This window comes from Epinephelus fuscoguttatus, linkage group LG2, assembly GCF_011397635.1.
Source record: "Epinephelus fuscoguttatus linkage group LG2, E.fuscoguttatus.final_Chr_v1".
In the NCBI taxonomy this organism is placed as follows: Eukaryota; Metazoa; Chordata; class Actinopteri; order Perciformes; family Serranidae; genus Epinephelus; species Epinephelus fuscoguttatus.
Window position 1 is genome coordinate 26,075,513 of NC_064753.1, and position 15,850 is coordinate 26,091,362.

At 38.4% G+C, this 15,850-nt stretch overlaps 1 protein-coding gene and 1 long non-coding RNA gene across 2 annotated transcripts in view; both read right to left on the minus strand.

The window, feature by feature from the left end:
* nedd4a (NEDD4 E3 ubiquitin protein ligase a) overlaps nt 1–11,587 on the minus strand; it is a 36,292-nt gene extending 24,705 nt beyond the window's left edge. The window contains exons 1-5 of the mRNA XM_049597197.1: nt 11,312–11,587; nt 9,400–9,473; nt 7,986–8,064; nt 7,844–7,882; nt 7,610–7,663 (exon numbers count right to left, since the gene is read on the minus strand). Coding sequence (XP_049453154.1) covers nt 7,610–7,663; nt 7,844–7,882; nt 7,986–8,064; nt 9,400–9,473; nt 11,312–11,356 — 291 coding nt within the window. The 5' untranslated portion in view covers nt 11,357–11,587. The remainder of the gene's footprint in view (nt 1–7,609; nt 7,664–7,843; nt 7,883–7,985; nt 8,065–9,399; nt 9,474–11,311) is intronic.
* LOC125901462 (uncharacterized) lies at nt 3,902–5,073 on the minus strand. Its single transcript, XR_007450971.1, has 2 exons — nt 4,985–5,073; nt 3,902–4,180 (listed from the first exon to the last, which is right to left on the minus strand). It is a non-coding gene; the product is annotated as an uncharacterized LOC125901462 (long non-coding RNA).
* Nucleotides 11,588–15,850: the final 4,263 nt, after the last annotated feature.

Sequence of the window (15,850 nt, forward strand, 5' to 3'; positions counted from 1 at the left end):
ATAAGACTGTCGACACCCACTACACTATTTCTGCCAAGTCATACAGTATGGTGTAATAGACCAATAATAAAGCAAAGCTGTACCACACAAAGTGAATGTGGCTCCATAAAGACATTGTGCCTCAAAGAAACACTGAAGGACAGGCTATATTTAATAAACTCTTTGGAGAACGTGTCTGAGTGTCATCACACACTGTGTCAGTAGGGTGTGGTTACAGTAGAGGCCGGACATGACAGACAGGGAAGAGTTCTGTCAATCAGCAGGTGCTGCTGTAATGAGTTAGGCTAACGAGTTGCTAAACTGTGTGTGTTAACATGGCGTTCTCCAACCCTTCTTCACCACCACTGAGTGGCAAATCTGCTCTGTCTGCTGTGAGTGGGGCGGTTCACGATGTCTGGAGGAAAACAAAAAAACATCTTGAAAAAGTAAACAGCCATCTGCTCCTTTTTACTTTCACTTGTTTACTCTATGTGTATGTTCACTGGATTAATTATGTGTTGTGCTCCCTATGGGGGCTTACAAGTAATGGTAATCTGCTGGTAATACTTAATTTCTTCTTAGTATGAGGCACAATAGGTGGATTTACATGAAGCCTAATACAGAGCGTTGCTCTATTAAATTCTCAATCCTCTTTCTTAGTCCTGTCTTGTGTGCGGTACGTAGCCACAATATATGTGTTTTTTTCTTTACACGTTTATTCCTAATATAAATAACTCAACCAGAATAAAAATATCTCATGTAACCACCTTAAATCAGTAAAAACTGGCCCAATCCAGCCCGATCGAAAGGAATTTTCAAATGGGTTGAGAGAGGTGGTGTAAACCTTTGATAACCTGTTAAATAATAATAAAATAATTTTCTTCACACTTCTCTCCACTGATTTTGACACAGAGTCGTTCATAAATTCAAAAAATATTTAGTGCTTTGCTACATCCATATGTGTGTGCTCTGGTTAATAAATATCACTATTCTTTAATTTTGAAACAGTAGCTTTATGTAGCGTTGTTGCTACAGGCCGATTGTGGAGTTGCTTCGATACAATATAATTGCGATGTTAAAAATGTTGTGATATGCTGAGTATTACAATATAATATATTGCAATATAATATATTGCAATGTATTGTCTTTTTTCAACTTTAAATTATGTCCCCAAAGGAAAACTTTGTCAACATCTGTTTTCTCTAATAAGATAAAGTTTCCAGTCTAATCATCTCATTTTTTTGGCAGCAAAACGTATCTAACGGACTGAAAAAGCACATGATTATATACGTAATTCTAGTAGTCTCCCTTAAATTTAATTTGTAATATTAATAGTTTGTATATTAAAAAAATCAATACTAGGTAGTGTGTGTGTGTGACAATACGATAATGCCACACAAAAATAATGCGATACTATGATGTATCGATTTTTTCCCCCACCCCTAACCACTACCAGTAGCAGTATCTGCATATGAGGAGATGGGTATATGGGTAAATTGTAGTGTCTACTGATAGGCTGTGTGAGGTGTTTAGGGCACATCTGTAATGTGTAGCTACAAAAATAAACCTCGGTTACACTGCGTTATTTACTACTAAATTGTATCACCTGGTCAAACCGCTTCTCTTTTTATACTCTGTGTACTGAATGAATTGAATTTTCTCTCTTTGAACTTGGAAAAAAAATTATATTTCCATCAAATTAGATGGTTTACAGCAAGTGGAACCACTCTGCACAAGTCGAAAAGTTATGTTCTGACTGAATGCTTTGAGGCATGTGAACGCACATCATAAAAGCTCACTTTAGCGTCTGTGTCAACAGTAAAGTTGGAGCGTCTTATCAGAATGATTTCAATTGAAGAAATATTGTCCATGTAACCACAGCTATTGTTATGAAGCTCAGCGAAAGTTCAGTCAGGAAGACTTTCTTTCTGGTAATCCATTCACAGCTCTCTCCCTCCCACTGCTTCCTCCAATCAGCTGACTACGGCTGTTCACAATTCTAGTTATCCAATCAAACTTCGCCACGATCTCTATCAGCCAATCAGGTTGCCACTACAAAATTTTAAATCTGCTCTCTCCTCTGCTGCTGTCAGCCGTCATGTTAGGCAGAATTGTCGCTCCCTCCTCCACCCCGTTCTCGTCCAGCCATCATATCCAGAGTTCAGGACAAGTTTAACAAAGGCTCATTCTTCTACTCATCCAGATCATCAGCACTTCTCCACCTCCCTCTCATCTCATCTTCACCACCTCTACCACCACCAGCATCAAGACCGCGGGGGGTGGGGGGGTGTTACCTATTCGACAATGGATCCATCACCCTCCTTAAATAATACCATCTCGATGGGGTCTAATCGCCAAAGACTTTTCACATTTTCATTCTTGTGTGCACACGTTAATAAAATAAAAAATAAGTTTTCTTCCAGTAAAAACTTCCAATGCATTTCAGTGCAATCTTCAGCCTTTATTTGAAGTGTGTTTAGCTTGCTGCTATGCACACAGTGAGGGCAGATGAATACCCCCAAGTGTAATTACACTGAACAAAGCCTGCAGACATGTAGATGCCTTAAAGCAGGACCTGACAGTTAAAATCACCTGGACTTCAGAGGATATTCTGGTTTTCTGTGGACAGATCTCAGCACCAGGACAGGTCTGGACCAGTTTTTTTTTTTCTTCAGAAAACTGTGTTTGAAATGTATGGTTTCTTCTCTTCTCTTTAGCCTTCAGCTGTCTGTAAAAACTTCCTCCTGAATCTGTTTGTGCAGTTGGTTGCACAACGGCTCTTTACCATTTTATCAATGTTTTCCATGTGAATTCATGATGGCCATTCATTCAAAGGGAAGTAACCATGGCAACTTCTGCATACTGTGTTGTCGTGTGCATACCCTCTATTCATGCTGTCTCTGGAAGTGAGACAAGGCCAGCAACATGGACATCTCCAAGCCAGCAAGAGATGCCAGAAACAAAACATTAGGACGTATCCTATTTAGATTTGTACATGTCTGATGCTGAATATGTTGTGTGTGAGTGTGTGAGTGTCTCCATGAAGGACTACACTGTTGGGGTCTGAAGCACACCGTCACTTTCCTCCTTCACAAAACTGCTTAACCTGCTCAGCAGGCTGCAGAAGAGCTGAGCTCAGCATGAATGAAATGTACAAATTTGACTTCTAGCATTTACAAAATGACTGATCCAAAGCTGCAATGTTCATCACACTCCTGTGTGAACTACCAGTGTCACATTGTGTTATTTCAGCCTCTAATGGCAATCTACCCATTAGATTTCTGTGATATGTTTTCTGACTAATAATAATGTCACTAGGTGAGAGTTCAAACTGTGGGTCACGAAAATTATTCGGCTCCATCACTGAGGTATTACACAACGAACACCACATTTCATATTTTGTAAGGGACAGGCCAACACTCCCAGTTTCATTCCCAGAATTTGCTGCTAGCAAGACAAAAATGAAAAAGTTTCCCACATTTCCTGCCTGTTCCTCTGTGTGTCAGAGCAGCAGCAGCAGCAGCACACACACACACACACACACACACACACACACACACACACACACACACACACACACACACACACACACAGACACACACACAGATACAAATTCACAGCACTGACACACCCTCCAAATTTGTTCTAGATCTACCTGCAGCATGACAAGGCAGCCTTCAACCAGTCACGCCCAGGTTTGTTTGACATAATGACACGTTCTCGAAACATTCAGTCAAACTCCAAACAAAATAACCGCGTGAAAATGGAGCTGAGTTTATGTAGAAACATTCATGTGCATGTGCATGTGCATGTGTTGAAGTATGTGTGGACTGTGTGCTTATTGTGCGCTGCTGAGGGGCTGTAGATTAAAAAAAACTAATCTAAGCCAAATCTTGTGCAACACATCAAACTGAAACAACTGTTCCATGTTGTACGGGCTCCTTTATAAACAACCAACAAGGATACAGAATCACAAAGAAAGGAAACAAAGCACCACAAGAGAGTCGAGTGGGAGAAAACAATCACGTGATTTCATTTTCACAGCACAGCAATGTTAGCTCTTTGTAAAGCCTCTTAGACACTCGATTCTTCTGTCAATCTAATGTGCTGCTTCTCACACAGTAGACTGTACCAGTTTGGACAAGTTGATGAAGCGGTGGGGAGGACAGGGCAGGTAGAGATATGTCCAAACTCATGAGAACTGCAAATAAGAAAGAAAACTGCAAGATATAATTAAGCACTATAACTCTCAATGTTTGCTACAGAGCGGTGAAAAACAGCTTAGAGTAGGGGTAAAATGCAAGTCAGGTAGTTTTTATAATCTCCAAAAAAGGGTTTCTGTATGCCTTTATACAGCATGTGCGGATATGCAGCCACAAATCAATCAATCAAAAACTATACTGAGTGTAAGGATAGACGACACCAAGGGTTCCTACACGTTTTCCATTTCAAAATTTCCAGACTGAAATTTCTTGGTAGATTTTTCAGACCATGTTTAACATCTGAGTACAAATCGCTAGAATCAATCAGTTGTAAATAGTTAAATGATTTCATTTTCATGGCGTCTGTGCAGCCTTGTTCATTCACTGTGTCCATGGAAACGAGATAAACGCAGCCACAAAGGTTTGCTCTCCATACGCAGAAAAGAAAGTCAGTTTTCTTTTCTGATAACTACATCACTGCATTACTCATAAACATTTAAATAAGCTTAATATTTGGTTATTTGTGATGCTATACAATTCAAAGATTTGCATTTTCTTTCACACTAATTTGTTTCTGGTATCTAGATGTGTTCATAAACACATTTTAAAATACAATTTGCTTCCCTTTCACATCTCCATTATTTCTTATCAATTGTACATGTACTTTTTCTTTGTCTGGTATTGTGAATAAATTTGTTAATTTGGTCGCAGATGAGCAGATTCGGTAAAGTTATAAGACACCTGGGGCAGAGCTTTTATGCTTATTCTGTTTAGGACTGTCCTAAACAGTCCTCATGCCATACCATACGTTGCCTTGCTTTCGACGACATCAAGCTCGCACTGGCCTGCAGTCTTTCACACAGTGGTAAACAATTTGGTAGCGCTGGCTGCCTGCTCCAAACAACATGAAAAACAGTCGGATTGTACGATCAATAAATTTTTAGAAATTCAGAATTTTATAACTTAGAAAACAGAATAGGGGCAATAGTATGTAGTATTAACATCAAATCAAATTCCATACATTTCCATACTGTGTAGGAACCCTGTACTCCAGTGTGTTATTTACCTGCTGTGCATCTGACCAGCATGAAAGGTCAGCGCCTCATATCATGCTACAACCTGGAATTCCCGTCCAGGTTGTAGCATGATATGAGGTAGTTACTGTGTAATCAATACAAGAACACTGGACACTGTGATCCAGTACATTCACTGCAGCATTCTAACTCAAAACTCAATCACACAACAACCCAAACCTCAGATGTTACCAAGCTGCTGCTGCTGCACATAAGAACCACTAAACATAATGTCTTCACCATCTACGTGATAATCAACACTCAACCTGATATCCGACTCTTTGAATCTCCATCCACACTTGTAAGGGACAGGTGTTAGGATGCCCTTAAGGCAGCCAGATTTACCCATATTTACATCACTGAATAATAAGGGATGCAAGTTGTCTGACAATATCTCACGTGTCGTGGCAAAACAAGGGCGGCTGTATCAGGCAAACACACCAAAGTTAACCTTGCACTTGCTGGAGGATACCCTCATCCACAGAAATATGACACAATGTTGTGTTTGGCATTCACAGCGCTTTATACACGTAGTCGGTTACGAGAAGTATTTGTTTACAACCCTAACCAACCCTAGCTCTTTTGCAAAGCTATTGGGTTTAAATTTATCTAAGATTTTTTCAGGTCAGTTTACACAGCCAGTCATCCTTTCAATGGAGAGCCTGCCCAAGGCTTTTAGACACAATGAAGTTGGCCCCATAACAAACTGACACCTGTCATGTACAGCAGGTTGGACAGCATGTCTTTTTTTCTGTGTACTCTGTGCTAAAAGTACAAAAGCGATGAGCATTAAGAGTAAACTTTGGCAGAAGGTTACAACATATATTTTGTTTGTCACATCAGGAAACAGACATGAACACTATTTGTAGGTGAACTAGAGCTGCGACAGTTACTCAATACATAAAATTAATTGGCAACTATTTTGGTAGTTGATTAAAACAATATCCCCTTGTACTTTTATCCGCAAATGTAAAGATCTGCAGTGTTTTTATGTCTTATGCAATTGGTTACACAATGCCAACAATTTAAAGCCATTTTCTTAGGCTTACAGGCATTCATTCATTCATTCATTCATTCTCTTTTCTGACATTTTATAGACCAATGCTGTGTCTCAAATCGTGTACTTCTGTACTTACACTTAATATTTTGAGTGCATAAGAAGTGCGTTGACACTGAGAAGTATGGAAAAATGCAGTGCACCATGAGTACCTGGATGGTGCACTCAAAACAGTCAAGAAGTTGAGTGTGGAACTATGGACACTTCTCGCACTCAATGGTCGCCATCTTGGCTATGTAGCAGAAGGGGAGGGACCGCTTTTCAAACTGAAAATGGTGGCCGAGGACTGTGCGACCGTGAACGTTGCTGCGTTGTACAAATACATGTGTTTTTTGCACTAAGCACCACTATACTGTTGTCGGATATAAGGCAGCAGTATGTTTCTTGGGTTAATTTAGCAGTCTGTAATGATTTGGTACCGCGAACGATAACGCGAATGCTAATGCTAGTTTGCTAACGAGCTGATTTGCGGTCGTCATTTCCAGTGAGTGCACAACGGCCGTGTTTGGTTTGAGACAACGCTACCCTGTTGAAATTTGCGCACTACGCCAATGAGTACATAGTGCACATAGTATAGTACATAGAAGTATACTTACGGAAGTATGTGATTTGAGACACACCACTAGTGATTTAAAAAAAAAAAAAAAAAAAAAATAGTAAGCAGATTAATTCATAAGGAAAATTAGCATTAGTTGCAGCCCTTTAGTGATCCAAGCCTTCCACACTTCTTTATCTTTCTTTCAGTGAACATAGAGATGTACTTAAAGGTATACTATGCAAGATTTGTCAGTTACTGATTGTAAATGCGCTCACCTATAAAAGTAAAGGTAAAGACCAATCCCTGAATCACTCGTTTAGCATTTCACCTGGCTATATTTTCAATTTTTTCACCATTGCATCTCTTGTTGCCTGTTGCTTATAGTCTGGCATCTGGTCACTACCTCTTTATAAAGGCCCGACCTCACTTGAGCACTGTGGGGGTAGACGCCCATAAACGTCCCAAACACAGAAAATAAGAAGAATAAAAGCAGAGTGTCTGCAGATAAACACATCTCCACACACTTCAAGTGGGTCATAAGTGATAACTGAGAGGGATTATTTCTGTATGAGTTGACACATTTTTTTTTAAAAGGAAATTCTTGGGTAGTAAATCATTAAATATACTTTGTAGAGAAAACCCCCCAGAACTGAGCAATTCAAAAGAAAAATGTGTCTAACATAGCAAGTCATGATGTAACTTGTTTTGCACAATCAAAGTTATCCACAGAAATGTTGAACACAGCTTAAAAAAAACTTACCAGACGGTTCTCATCAAACACCTCTAACAGCAGACGATGCTTCCTGGGATTAACCTGAAACATAATATAGACTGTGAAGTCTGGGTTCAATAATCAGCCTTGGTCGACAAAAGCAACAGCATGACTTTTAGCCTTATATGATAAAATACATAGTAAAGTAATCCAGTTTCCTGTCATAAAATGCAGCACATGAGCTTCATTTTAAATATTTAATTTATCTTAAGTTTAACTTACTCTGAAAAAGAATTCCTCGTTCCATTTTGGGTCCAGTGTCTTCATGTAACATGAGATAGGAAGAAAATATAGAATCAAAATAAAATAGGTGTCGACAAACAAAACAAGTGTAACTGCAACAGTGAACGTCTACCGTACTTACCTTTTTTATTGTTTTAGTCTGAAGACTTGTGATCTCTCCATTGACGGGGTCGTAGAGGGACAGTCTTGTATAAGGATCGCTGCAGGACAAAGGAAGACACATTCAGATTCATATAAGCATCCATCCAGAAAGATTTAAACAGTTATGATCTACGTTCTGCTCCTATGCTGTTAGTGCTTTGTGCGGCTCATGAGTCTCTACTTTCTTTCTAAAGGAAAACATTTTCTGGCATTGTCTGATCCAATCTTAGAAAACATTAAAATAATGGTTCCAGCTTCTCCATGCTTGACGCAAAATTGGCTGTAATTGTTGTTTTATGATGGTTTAGGGCACTGTGACATCCATTAATCACATTATCTATGACCCAATCTTTATGCAACTTTAGGCCTGCAGCAACTCTGTGTTATTAGTAATGTATCAAGTGACTGGTTTTACATCAGAGTGATGTTAATACAGCAACTTTGGTTATGACACACATGATTAGAGAGTACCAGCATTGCAAAACTCAGGGCTCTTTGCACAGATAATACAAGACAACTTTTTTTTATCTGAATGCTTTAAATACTCTTTTTTCTATAAGTTAAGGATTTTCTCTCTCTTTTTTTTTATATCAGATGTGAAAACAACAAGAATGTCATTCTTCACCCCCCCCCCCCCCTTTGCCAAATCATCATAACCTGAAGCTGAATTGAATCTTGCTTGCTAAAAATATACAACACATTACTTTGGGTCTGAATAGGATTTTGGAGAGAATAGCAGACTCAATCAGAATCATGAAACGCAAGATGATTCATGGTTCACGAACAGATGGCTCTGACGTACAGTTTGTCCATGGAAAAGATAATGTCATCACCTTCCTGTCAGTCAACACAACAGTTTAGAGGATGCAATTTCAGCAAGTTCCTCATAATGTCCAGCTTTACTGATAATAATTTGGGGACACTGACAGGAAATGGACAATACAGATACACAGGAAGATGACGACTTTGATTCTACAGAAAATCAAACACAAGTTGGTCGAATAAAAGAAGCTATTATGAGACGTCATCTTGGGGTCTGGGAAATTCTGACAGATATTTTTTTCACTATTCTCTGGTAATTTCAAAAGAAAACTATTTATCCATTAATTCAAAAATAACTTAAAATTCATGTAGGACCAAAATAATTAGTAATTTAGTGATACATTTGATGGCTCTAGCTTCTCAATTGTGAAAATTTGCTGCTTTTTATGTCTTGTGTGACAGTAAACAGACTATCTTTGATTTTAGGACTGCTGACTATAAAAAAAAATAGATATCTGATGATATCAGAATTGCCTAATCAAGAAAATAACTGGCGGTTTAATCATCAACCAAACACTAGAACGTTAGTTGCAACCATCAGCATATATAAGTGTTACCTGTCTACAGCTTACCTTGCCCCAAGTATATCTTTTTTGGCCAGGCCAATTCCAGCAACGACTTTCACCTTTAGGATTCTGGAATCATCCTGAAATTAAAAAGATATACTAATGAGTTTACTATATATAAATACGTTAATGACATAAAAACAGAGATGAGGTAGAGTACTTGGAGTATGCAAGGACACTCAAAGAGGAAGATAAGAAAATATCAAAAACATAAATTAGTATCTTAAAGGTATATTTCACTTATAAAATTACCATTTGTAAATCAAATAATGATACTGTGTTATCTTGATTTAGTGATAAAAACTTTGTTTTACTCGCATGCATCCACAGAAAACAGCCAACATATTGATTTCTTGATTGATTGGGGAACACATTTAACAACAGCAAAACTATATCAAAACATGCATTAACAAACTCACACAATTTGTTGCAGCATTATCCAAGTCTCATTCATCCGGTCCTATCGGTACTTCACAAGTATTTTATATACATATCTTTGCTCTCTTTAAAGCCAGACTCCAATACTAAGGACTTTTTTCTTTGTTTGGGAAGAACTGCTGCAACTGTATAAATGAGACTTGGATTATACTGCATGAGTTGTTTGAGAGATTGTAAACTGATGTTTTGATGTAATTTGCAGTTAAATTTGATACCCAATCAATCAACAAATCGATTTGTTTGCCATTTTCCATGGAGGTATTTGAGATTTTCTTCACTAAATCAAGGCAAGGTTAGCAGAAATTACGGCTGGGTGATATACCTATTATGTACGATATATCGATACATTTAAAGCAAAATATGAATTCAATTTGTGTAAATATCTTCAAATAAGCTCCAGTATGAGGAATAAGAAGGCCTGCTGAGTAAAACACATTCAACCATTTTCTCTTACACATTCTTTGCACCTCCAAACACTTACAAGACACATAAGATTTCCCCCCAACACTTTTATAAACACAAATTCCACTCACAAGCAGCAACCACATGTACAAATGGTCATTTCGTGTGTAAAATACTCCCTTCGCAAAGCCGAACTGAAACTAAAAAGTGGGACCACTCTAACTCCAACTAAATCTAAGTGGCTGGTAACATTGTGTACATATGCTGGTCCAGTATTTACTGTATATTGTCTTGTGTTAGTGTGACAAGGTGTATATACCCACAGGTATCCAACATACAGGCAAGTTTACAATATGAATCTATAGCAATGTATTGGATCATGATAACAGTACGCACAACTTATGTTGATATAACTCACTATCACATGCATGCAGCTCACATCCCCCCAGTACAATCAGGGTTTATACTGTGAGATGATGTAACATCCTGACAATACTTGGCACTGCTGCACATTTCCCATCATAATCTAACACAACCCTCAAAATGCAGTTACTGTCAAGTTAGTGAATCATCATCAGATTTCGCAATCAATCACACTGGCTTCAAGACACACGTATAGGGCCCTTACATTGTTAGCTGGAGTTAGAGCTCTGACAATAAGGTTTTAAGGCAAAATAAGTCAAAGTTTGGTCGGTGTGTGTGTGTGTGTGTGTGTGTGTGTGTGTGTGTGTGTGTGTGTGTGTTAAGGACGGGAAGCAGCCGCTGGCCAGCAGAGAGGCGTTACCAGCCCGGGGAGTCTGTTGTGTTTCCTGGCTGAAAAAGTGAACAGCTACAGCTTTAATTTGATTAGCATTAGCTGGGAAGTGTAGCTGATCAATTACATCGATTTTTCTACCACTAAGTAACACATTTAGGTGAACACAAAACTCCTTATCTATCAAGTTAACCCGCTCGTGAGTTTAGTTAGCTCGCTAATTAAACCCCAGTGTTGAGTTAGCGCTAACTAACTAGTTAGCTAGTTGGCTAACGACGTGATCACATGAATAGCCTCATTAACGGCTGGCAAACGTTAGTTTACCTCATCTGTCTGAAGTCCTCGGATCTGTGGAGAAAGTGCAGCCATACTATCCTCGCCCTTCTTCCTCCCAGAGAGCGACGACAAGCAGAAGAAAAGCAGACAGTGGTCCCGCTCAACAGTGCGTTAGACTCAAGTGGTGTTCAGTTACTACTCTACGCCTCTATTATGCCCTCTGTGTGTTTACGCTGGTAGATATCGTGAACCTGACCTAGTGGCTAGCTGTGACACCGTCGTCACTCGCTGTATCCATCCTCCTCCTCCTCCTTTTCCTCCTCCTCCTCTGTTTCTTCCTCCTTCCTCCTCCTCCTCTTGTTTCCCTCTTCCTGTCACAGCCACAGCTTGAGAAAACCCAGGAGAAAACATCCGAGAGGACACGTGAACGCATCATCAGTTTCTCACTAAATGCCCAGAGAAGTGGGAGAAGTATTCAGATCATTTTCTGGAGGAAAAGTACCACAATTAAAACACAAACTCAATTACAAGTAAAAGTTGTATATTTAAAACTTGTCACATAACAAAAGATCTACAAAAGGCAGTGGAATTTAACGTTAATTCAAATGCTGTACTTCAGTAGGCCTACATATTTTAGATAACTTTGCTTTCCTTGACTCTATAGATTTTGTACCTTATACTCAGTATTGGAAAGGCTACACTGGAAATGTAACAGATAATAGATTTCTAGTTACCCTTGAAAAAAGGTAATGAGTAATGAAACTATTTTATCTACTTAAAAGTAATATAACTTTTACATTTGATTACTTTTTTATTACTTGTCTAACCAAAGGGTTTTTGTTCACCATCATGGGAGAGTGTGTAAAGCTGCCAATATTTGAATTTAAGAAGCTGCAATAAGAGTATTTTGCAGTACTTTTATAGTACTTTTCTATGAAAAATGACTCAAACCCATTAGCTGACTACTAAAATAGTCACCGATTATTTTAATAGTCGATTAGTCATTAATTAGTCTACTAATCGTAGCAGCCCCAATTCTAAGTATAAACTTTTACTGAAAAGAATATATTTGGATGTGACCCCTTTGTTATCACTAACTTTTTTCTTTTTTTTTTAAGATATGTTTTTGGGCATTTTGCCTTTAATGGATAGGACAGCCAGTTGTGAAAGGGGGGGAGAGAGAGAGAGAGAGAGAGGGATGACATGCAGCAGAGGGCCACAGAGGGCACTGGACTCAAGCCCGGGCCACTGCGCAACAGCCTTGTATATGGGGCGCCTGCTCTATCCACTAAGCCACCGATGCCCCGTTATCACTAACTCTTTGATTAGTAATTGAACCTGAACATTCTTTCAGTATATGATATTAATATTTATCAGATATACGTGTTTATGTTCTGACCTTTTACTTTACCAACGTTGTTCAGCAATTTCCTTAAATTTAATTCCCAAATTCATTCTTAAAATACCAGACAGGTTGTCAGGTATTAAGGGGACCAGGGTGACCTGATAAGAAATGGGCTACTGGACCAAGACATAGATGGACTAAAGCAGATAAACAACTCCTGGCCCAGTGTTCCAACATCCACAAACATCAACTGCTATCACACCTAGAGACTGAGTGCCATTTTTCATGAAAACAATTAAGAATTTATTTCTGCCAATACTTGTATTTTAAGAATTTGGCACTTTTAAAAACATCTCAGTACTTCTTCCACCATTGGCAAATAGTTAAAGAATTTTCCGTACCCATCAGTAACATTGATACATATCATTATATTTTATTATCATTAGTTATTAGTTTGTATTCTGTTGTTCAGCCTATGAGATGATGATACAGATTGTGATGAGCAGAAAACAAAAACCTGTAAGGTAACTATATCTGTCATACAATTAAAAAGTACAAGACTTTCCTCTGAAATGTAGCGAGGTAGAAATATTAAGTAGCGCAAAATTAAAATACACATTTAAAGTACCTCAAAATTGTACTTAAATACAAGAAAATGTGTTAGTTAAATTTCACCAGTGATGCTGACTGTATCAGACTGCAGCTAAGTATAGTGTAAGAGTTGTGACATCATCTAGTTTTGAATTCAAGGATTCTTTGTATCATAAACAATACATGTCATCAAATACAATTGTGTGCTCTAAATTTGAACTAATTTTTGAGGTGAAGTTTCAGTCTGAATGTTAAACATTGCATGTGTCATATGACAACTATAGCTCAATGACAGGATTCTTGTAGGCTGATACAAACATCAAATTTTAGGAGCTAAGTTTTTTTTTTTTTTTTTTAAAGGACTTTAAATGACATATCAAGAAGATCCAAGAAGCTACCAAATATAGATTATACTTTCCCCTGCTTCAGTGTTTGCTTAGTGTTTGTATCACAGGTTATATTCCCTGGAAACATAGTTAACGGATACAATACAGTGACTGACTCCAAATTAATAAAATATTAAAATGCTTGTTCCTAAAAAGTTGATTCATCACTGTAACTAGATTTACTGAAGTGAAACTACAAGCATTGGTTTCCTGAAAGTTAGGAAATCTTGGAATAAAAATGAGTCTCACTAATGGTCCCACCATGTCTGGCAAACTGCTACTGTAACTAATCATGTGCAGCCATACTTCTGGCTCAAACACAGGAGGTCTGGAGGAATATAAACAGTGGATGCTTAGAGAGAAGGCAGAGTCGCTTTGGGCTGTCATCAGTCAAACAGTCAGTTTTGCTCAGCCAGAGCAGGGCACTGCTGTTTTGTACTGGTGCACGAACAACAAGAGAGTTTCAGTTACTGTAAGTGTCACATATAGAGGCTGGAGGTGGTTTGCAGAACAAGTTTAAATGTTGCTTTTTGATATGAACATAAATGGAGACTTCTTTGAAATAGCATGTGATCTCTAAAGATCTTACACAACCACGCAGGTGTTTTAAATTATTCCGGCTAATTAAACTCCTGCACAGGTTGCAGTTGGGTGGAGCACTGCTGGGAATAGACCTTTTTTTTCCACAGCAGACATTTTGTCATGTCATAGCAGGAGAATCACATGTGTAACTGATAACATTAATGATGGCTCTGTTATATCAAAGTGTTTCAGTAAGACTGTCAACAAGCACACAAAACACAAGGACGTTGTACACCTAAATGGAAAGTTACTGTTATTTATTTCTCGCTGTCTTTTCCTGCTATGACATAGGAAAACAGTTTATTACGTTCAGTCACCAGACTCCATAAACTAATGAGAGTGACAAAGGTCATCTAGCTCTTACAGCTGCAACAAAGAGCTGCAAAAGTCAGTATAAGTCAATCACGCATGGTCTGTGAAAACACCTGTGTAGGCAGTAATATCCATCTTAGTTTTATCTGTTTAAATGGGTATAATTAGGGGGACAGTGGCATAAGAGTTAATGAATGCTGGCACCTTTCCATGAACCAGAAGTAAGAAAATGAACCAGGACGTGAGTAAGTCACCATTATCTGAGCACGTGCTTCTGAGGTGTCACTGAGTGAAAGAGTTCAGCATACTGATAGTAATCAGTAATAAAGTTACACGTCATTGATTGTGTAAGGAAACATTTGATATCAGACCCGTGACTACTCAAGTCATAGGCCAATTTCATAAATATAGACTTTGACTATTTTTGTCAGACACCATACAGACAAGTAATTTCAAAGCAGCCCAGGTCTTCACTGTTTAGAGCAGTTGCACTAAGATACTATGATTTCTGGATAAAGAAGACCCTCTTTTAAAACAAAAAACATTGTTGACTGACACAGGCACAGGTTTGGGGCTGGGGACAGTGGTGTGGTAGAGGGTATATGCAGGTATACATAGGAGCATATATCCACTTCCACCTGGGTAAGCTACCCATCTAGTTGTAAACCCACCTCATCAACTACCATTACACCACTGGTTTAGATTCAATGTGACAAACAGTTAATTTTCTGCATTCTGGTGAATTTCTATGCACCACTTTGTTCCTTTTCTGCATCAATTATTGGGGGAAAAGTCTAAAAAATTTATCACAATAAAAGCCCTCTGCTACTTTAATGTTTTTTATTTTCATTTTCCTGTCTAAACTCAAGAGAGACAACAATGTCCAGCTGCGAAAAATCTCAACACAGCTAGAGCAGACATGTAGCCATCATTGCTGAGACCCTGTGGCTCCCTAATGTGACAGGTCTCGGCACGTCTGTGAACTCGCCAGTGAAGCTCAGAAACAATTTTCTCTGAGAAACAGGAAAAAAAGTCCTCTAAAAACTCTTTCCCCTCTTTCTCTAAAAGCTATATTTCTCTCTGTCAGTTGATACCACGGGACAATGGGTGCCACTAATGGTTGCCATGGAAATGTGGCTCTCCGCCTCAGGGCAGGGTGGCTAACTTTTTAGGCTTTTAATAAGTCAGTCTGTATTTTTGTGACACTGCTACCTTACATTAGACTTACTTAAGAGCATAATTAAGATGGACCGAACACTACAGACTAGTCTAAAATATATTTGTGAGCAGAGAACAGAACACTGATGCCATGTCCAAATTGCTTGTTACTCAGTGCATTATTTTTTATTTTACACATTTTAACTTGAGTGC